Source organism: Dreissena polymorpha, chromosome 1 (assembly GCF_020536995.1).
Source record: "Dreissena polymorpha isolate Duluth1 chromosome 1, UMN_Dpol_1.0, whole genome shotgun sequence".
Lineage (NCBI taxonomy): Eukaryota > Metazoa > Mollusca > Bivalvia > Myida > Dreissenidae > Dreissena > Dreissena polymorpha.
The window spans coordinates 184,879,312-184,886,878 of record NC_068355.1 but is presented as its reverse complement, the minus strand read 5'-3'; the positions used below and the strand labels follow the sequence as shown (position 1 = coordinate 184,886,878).

Genomic DNA, 7,567 nt, shown 5'->3' with positions numbered 1-7,567 from the left:
AATTCATTTTCATAAGTCAATGCAAAGAAAGAGGTTGTTCTCTAATTGCATACATATATATACCTTCAAATCGATACTACGTTTAAACTTTGTTTTATAATGTCTATGGAGTATGTACTTAATCGTGTGCTTTTATTATCAACCATACAGCCTTCATCTCGGGACTTCAGGTCTACGCATATACAATCCTCGGACACATGTCGCTGAGGTTATGTTTTGTATTAACACTTTATCTTGGATAAATGTACCATTATTAATGAGTGAATGTTAGTCTTGAAAGGTTGCCCTGTCGCGGATAAAGAGTGAAAATTAAAAAACCGCGATCACGTTGGTTGAACGAACGGTTTTATAGATATGTTTAACTATATTTTATGAAATATAAATCAGTTAATAAGCTTTCGTGACGCATCAGCGCGATCTGTTCACACTATATAATTAATATATGTACAATAAAAAAGAATCGCACATTCTGCCAAATTGTTTTAATTGTTGTAAGCACTTTTCAGGCAAAACAGAAATTCCTATTATTTGATCTGCAAAAGAATACCATGTTTAAAGGGGCCTTTTAAAAGAATGTATGCATGTTTTGAAAATTCTCATCTAATGCTTAAAATTGGTAAGTGTTTACATCGGAATTAAATAGTTCCAGTATAAAACGAAAATAAAATTAAAGAAAAAAAAAGTAATTCAATCATGGACTCGATCTCTTGGAGTAATAATATTGCACTAAAAGCACTCGGCCACACTTGCTAACGTAATAGTGCATGTATTTTATTCTTTATAAACATGGTAACCAATACTCGTATTTTCACAAAATAAAACGATAACAATCAAATTTTCCAAATTATCCAATCGTTTTGCTTTTGTAACGCTTGATAGTTTTCATATTTTTAAATCGTCAAAAGGTGCAAAAAATGGTTTTTATTTGTACATGTTTAGTATTACTGTTTCCTAGCAAAGAAAGAAAATAAATACAACGACAATTTGCAAATTTTAAGTTTCTTTTCCATTTTGTCAATTTATCAAAACGTTCAAAGGTCCCTTTAACTTCTCATTGAAAATCAAAGAGAGGTGTTGCGTAATTCGTTTATCTGCGGTTAGGCATAGCACGATAAAATAAATGAATTGCTTTGTTGATCTGGTTTTGTAATAAAAGTGTTAATGTCTTTTTTTGTGACATAGATTTTGTTAACATGGCACGCATCTTTGAAATAGGCGATGACCGTAGACACGTTTTTTAATTATTTAACCTGAACGAATTTTCGGCTTAAGAATGATGTTATGGTGTTAATTTGGTGCAAAAACAAAACAGACATAACACAACAGACACAACCCTTTTTAAAGAGACTTGTTCACATATTTTAGTTTAAAAAATAGCATTAACAACATATTTTACTAACAAAACTGGACTATTTGGAACAGCTTGAAACATATATAATAAAAAATAACCATGTTCTGCGGATAGAAGCTGGTACCTTTGAGCTAACTCGAAGCCATTACACCAAGCACGTTTTTAACATTTACAGCATTGTTCAAACCCTACGTTTGAAATACACGCTTTTGCTCAATTATCAATGAAAAGCGCTACAAACGGTTAAATTTTTATTTTATTTTGTATGATGTTCATCAATATCTGTTTAATGTTTTTCTAGTCGAGGGTGTTATTTTGCTTGGTTATCTACATATATTATTTTTTTAATTGATGACATTTTTATTGTTTATATGTATTATGCCAAACTGGAAACACGTCACTTAATATGCGTGTGAAATTTTAATTTGGCACCAATGATTTGTAGTTTACATGCCTCAGTTTTTTCCCCAGAAGGTTTTAGCACAGCGGTCCTGCGGTGCTTGTACTTCAAAATCAATTTCGCAGCAGAATGATTTACAAGTCGTTTCTCGGTCAAAAAGCTGAAGCGTGCACGTCGCGACCGGAGAAAGTGACAATCACAGAGGATCTTCTTGGAGACTTCTCGGAAGAAGCCGAGCCGAATGCTTATGGTCGATGGGCGGGTCTGAAGAGGGTCGGTTAGGGAACTTCTGCGAGTGGCTCTGCAAATCACGCGAGTACCGTCATCTCTCCAGTCTTTCGTCCTCTGCCGCTGACTTCGCTGATTCACACAATTTTGAAGAATCGCCAAGCGGAATGCGAAAAGTCCTTATGTGGGTATTCACAGGCAATTCGAAACCTCCCGGAAATATAATAAAACACGAGATATTCTAGTTAGCGTCGACTTGTAACTAAACTTTTTTATTACAAATCATTTGGAGAAACCATGGTCGTTATGCATTTGTAAGTCTAATAATCACATTTACAAAAACGTTCATTTTGCAACAGGATTTCACTGAATTACCTGTATTAGTTTTACATCCCTACCAAAGAACACAATTTCCCCTTTAATATTTGTCGAAATAATACAAGTTGTAATTTTCGTAAAATTATGTACATTTCAGTGGGTATAATTATGCGTGATAAACATCATGAACTAAAGACTTTTTCCGAGTTTAGTCCTCGAACCGTTTACCCAATCTTGTAAGAACGTTATTGTTGTATTTGTGCAACGTATAAGAAAGAGTATGAATACAATATAACATTAAAAACGCATGTGAAAGAATTTGCTTACTTAATTATTTAAAGCAGTATTACGTTAAGGTAGAAGCAGTATCATGGAATCGGCAAATATCGGTTCATGTCGACTTTGTTCGTAACCAATCGGTTTATCTCGGTATATTGACGGACATTGTCGGAGATGGTATTATCGAAACGAAACATTGTATGACATATCATAACCTACACATTATTGATACAATTAACGTTAATCTAATGTGTAGCTATCAGTTTGAATAATAGCACGCTTTCGTTTCGGGAGTATATGTATCTTAACATGTATATGAAAACCCGCGTTAACCGTAAACACGGAAATCAATTGTCTCAACACAACAGCTAACCGGCAAATAAAAGACAAGTGAAAATATACTGGTCTAACAAGGGGGGGGTGACAGAGTAATGGTGCAGGTCATACGTACGAACGTCTTCTATATATATATATATATATATATATATATATATATATATTATATATATATATATATATATATATATATATATATATATATATATATATATATATATATATATATAGTTTGTTGAAATGTTTTATTTTGTCTTAACAAATATCGAACATAACAGACATAAAAATACATTCGGCTTAAACAAGACTTTCGCTTAGACTTCCTTTAAACGAAAAATACCATAAAAGCGGATGGTGTCGTTTTGAACAGCCTCAGCGGACTGTTAGTCGGTGAAGTTAATATACGCACGTGCATTTACCTCAGAATCAGATAACCTGATATTTCAAACACAACATTCAACCGATTAAGTCATCCCTTTAAACACGTTGCCTATATGTGACTTTAATTAGAATTTATATAAGATTTCGGAGCATCATATATGAACTTGTTATACTCATTGCAACGGAGTGCATGTTAATCTTTATTTTTAAACGGTGACATGCGATGATAATGAATTCACATCCGGCCAGTTTGGTAACGTAGGGTAAACGAACGATTCATTGAAGGTTCAAATAACAATAACTACAATCCGTTTCAGTTTTGTCCGCGTTCTTCCGTGATAATCTTACTTTTCTCACATAACAATTGCAACCTTTGACGCAAGTTTAACAGGGATTGTAGCTGATATTTATCAATCAACGGACGTCTGTGGTGGTGTGAGTTATTTAATAATTTTATATAGTCTTATGTGAAGTTATTTTTTATGCCATTACGTATACATGTACATAATACTTTTCAAACCAGCGTGAAGCGCTTGTAGTCGAACCAGTGTCACGTAAGTCTGTTGCAGTTACCTTGGTGGTCTGTATTTTAATTTTTAAATGTTTGCTCCGTGTTTAAGCAAACGTTAAGGCTGTTAAAATGAATCGAGCCGCGCTATAGGAAAAAGGGTTTAAATGCATGTGTGAAATGTGTCGTACCTGATGAGCATGTGCAGTCTTCACTGGGTAATCATGGTCTTCTATTTCGGCCAAAACTGGAGTTTCATTTAAAAGATACTTCCTTTAAACGACACAAATCATAAAAGCGGAAAGTGTCGTGCCTGATAAGGCTGTGCGGACTAGTATTTCAACCAAAAAATAAGTCAACAACTTGATTACTATCACACATATTTCAATATTTTGAATTAAAAAAGAAACACAAATGAAAACTATATTCCTTCGACGTTGTTATTATATATAGTTAGTGGTCGCTGAAATACATGTAATTACGGCCTGACGCGATCGTGTAGTTGCTAACAGTCGAAAAGACGGTACATCTTTATGTATGACGTCTTTTCTGCAAGCCTAAGTAAGGTTAATCATATTGCTTGGCCTGAGGTGTTCTATTTTAGTGTAAACGTTTAATTTTGGTCCCTGTCGGATCTGATGAAAGTTTACTGGCTGCATTGATAGAAACATTGGGGTGCAGTTCATACCGAAACAGTGTAAATATACATGCATGTATCAAATAAAGCACCGTTTCTAGTGTTTGAAGTTAATAAAAAGAAAAAGTTATCCCACACGGGGTGTTTGGGGGGAACGCTCCCACACGGGGTGTTTTGGGGGAACGCTCCCACGTGGGGTGTTTGGGGGGGAACGCTCCCACATGGGCTAGTACTTGAGGTTTTTTTTTTGGGGGGGGACGCTCACACATGGGCTAGTATAGTTAAGTAACTCAATAAAACAAATTTATGAGACATTTTAACAATTTACAGACTCGCTGCGTTTTTCATGTCACGCAGATTTTTGACCGTCATACGTACATTGATTTTTTTCGGCGTAAGCTGTATTAAGCCAGCTTTTCACCTTAGCCTGACCTTTGTAAGTGTCCAATAAAATTCAAATAAAATTTCCCGCGGCTAGGTACGAATGAATACACTTCATTTATTTTACTATTTTTTTTATTAATAAAAATCATTTTGCAGTTTGCCAAATTTATTGTCAAATCTGTATGACATCATTCGAATAGTTAAATAACATGTTAAAGAACTTTAAGCACACATTAAACAACTAACACTTTTGTTCTGAATAACATGTTAAAGAACTTTAAACACACATTAAACAACTAACACTTTTGTTCTGAAACTCAAAAGCAACTTGTTACTCTAAAGTACATTTAAGATTAAACAAAGAAAAATATAAATGTATTATTACATGCGATGATTTTATTAGATTGTATAGAGTTTTGAAGTCAACAGTATTTGCCTGATATTTTCTATGCGTGAAATGAAATTGAACTGCGTTCTTGGAAAACGGGGCTTAATGCATTTGCGTAAGGGGGTCGCCCAAAATAATCCCAGGTTAATCAGGGACGACAAGTTTTGTTTCAACGTAGTTTTCGTTTAAAGGAAGTCTCTCCTAATTGAAAATCCAGTCATGATGTGAAGTGTCGTGTCTGATGAGACTGTGCGGACTTCACAGGCTGATCTTGCATGAGACATTTCGCACATGCATTAAGAATAGTTGTTACACGACGAGGCTTAATTATTGCTTCCATTTAAGATCACGTGTCTGCGAATAAAGACTCCGAAGAAAGCGTGAAATCTTTCCTGAAGTCACTGACAAGGTATAGTATATTCATTGTCACTCGTGTCTTTAATTATCAACATTTATTAACAGTAAAGCTGCCTTGGTAAGTTATTCAACATTAAATGTGCGATTTTGCCCTAGCAATTTAATAAATATCATTAAGGCGATGTGTTGGATTCGCGGTGTATAAGACATATGTGTAAACTATAACACGAAACAAAAATATTTGCACACAGGTCGCAGTGGCGAAGTGAATAATGTGTTCGTGATCAGTAGGTCACGGGTTCGAGTCCTACTGTTGGGTCCTTCTTTAGATTTCCCTATAGACACCAAAAATTGCTTCTAGTCCCAGGAAGCGGACTTGAGAGCGTTTCAATTAAGCTTTATGCTTTCTATGCAATCGAGCTAAAATGAATATTTTTTAACTAATATATACATACGCATATTCAAACACATTTGTCCATTTCATTCAAAAACACACCCCAAGAATCAGCAAAGGTACCTTTTCAACATGGAAATTTCTATTCCAGTTCGCTGCGAGACGGAAGTTCCTTTTATGTCGACGGTATGACTAGAGCCTTCTCCGGCGCCATTTCCGGCGGTGGTAGTGGACCGGATACGATTTCTCGCAATGCAGCATATCGAATAATTAAGAACATCTTGGCCAGTGGCGACACCGATAAATATCTCGTAGAAACCGTCGAGAAGTTGATCAACCTACGAGACGTCGTGAATAATAGACAGCAGCGCAACGGAAGTCGGGCGAACGCGGAACTGAATTCAGAACGAGTCGGCATGGAACATGAACGGTCACTAGCACAAGACCAAACATCGGAACCGGCTGTTGCTGAGCGCGACTTCCATAACAAAAACTGCTTCAAGCTTGGGCAGATCTGCGGCTTCTACCGAGACTCCTGCTCCGCGCGCGATACAGAATACGACTCAAACGCGCCGCTCTGCTGCATCAGGCTTTCCGGCGGCGGAAATTTCCTCCTGAGTGACCATTACGGGAACTGCGTGCCGATCAACGACTCCTACACGTGCGAAGAGATGCAGATGATGCACACACTTTGGCAGCGTTAAGCGGCCGTTGCAACGGACATGACACAATTTATAGGTGTAGGTGCCTGTTAGCGCGGTCTGTTGTGTTTTTATCATAAGCTCGTTTAAAAACATTTTAAACGTTGTTCTTCGCGTACGTTCGTTTGTTCGGGGATATTTCAAGAAGAATACTGTATATGATTTGTGATCACTTACTATTTAATGTAGAATGTTCATTATGATTTTGTTGTTTGAATTATTATTAAATTAGTGCCTTTGTATTTATCTTACTACACATACGAAGGATGCATAGGTTCAGTACAATCGTCATTATTCTGTGACATCGTGATTACTCGTGTGAAATCGTGATTACTCGTGTGACACCGTGATTACTCGTGTGACACCGTGATTTCTCGTTCGACATCGCGATTACTTTTGTGACACCTGATTATTCTGTGGCATGTATTTTCATTAATTTCGTGGGTTAAGCGATTCTAAAATTGAAGATCACAACGAACAATTAGTTGTTATTATGTTTGCTGTTATTGTTTTTTAAGAGGGGAAGGTCAAAGTTCAATGAATTTACGTGTACAAAAAATTGTAAGTTTTTCATCTACGAATTTTATACCGCCGTATATCAATGATTCTACAGTATTTGCTCGTTGGTGAAAAGTACGAGTGTTCTGAGGATATTCCTCAAGTCGCGCAAGTCGTGCTTTATTGAATTGTAGTTTTCAATTGCCGTCCTTCTGAGGTAAAAACGTGCATATCAGAGCCTCGCTCTGTGAAAACGGTGCTTAATGCATGCTCGAAAAGTATCGTCCTAGATTAGCCTGTGAAAATTGCACGAACCAGGGTAGATGATGTCCGCTTTTATGATATCGTTTGGTTAAAGGAAGTCTCTTCTTAGCGAAAATCCAGTTAAGGCGAAATTGTAGCCCCTA

The 7,567-nt window shown here is 36.3% G+C and overlaps 1 protein-coding gene across 1 annotated transcript; it reads left to right on the top strand.

Moving 5' to 3' along the window:
* Positions 1–5,556: 5,556 nt before the first annotated feature.
* On the top strand, positions 5,557–6,713 carry LOC127864237 (uncharacterized). The gene is made up of 2 exons (XM_052403931.1): positions 5,557–5,619; positions 6,113–6,713. Exon 2 carries the CDS (start codon positions 6,150–6,152, stop codon positions 6,663–6,665), a length of 516 nt encoding a protein of 171 aa, XP_052259891.1. The 5' UTR covers positions 5,557–5,619; positions 6,113–6,149; the 3' UTR covers positions 6,666–6,713.
* The last annotated feature ends 854 nt before the right edge of the window (positions 6,714–7,567 follow it).

Coding starts and splice junctions, on each gene's coding strand:
- LOC127864237 (XM_052403931.1), top strand. CDS start 6,150: ATGACTAGAGCCTTCTCCGGCGCCATTTCCGGCGGTGGTAGTGGACCG.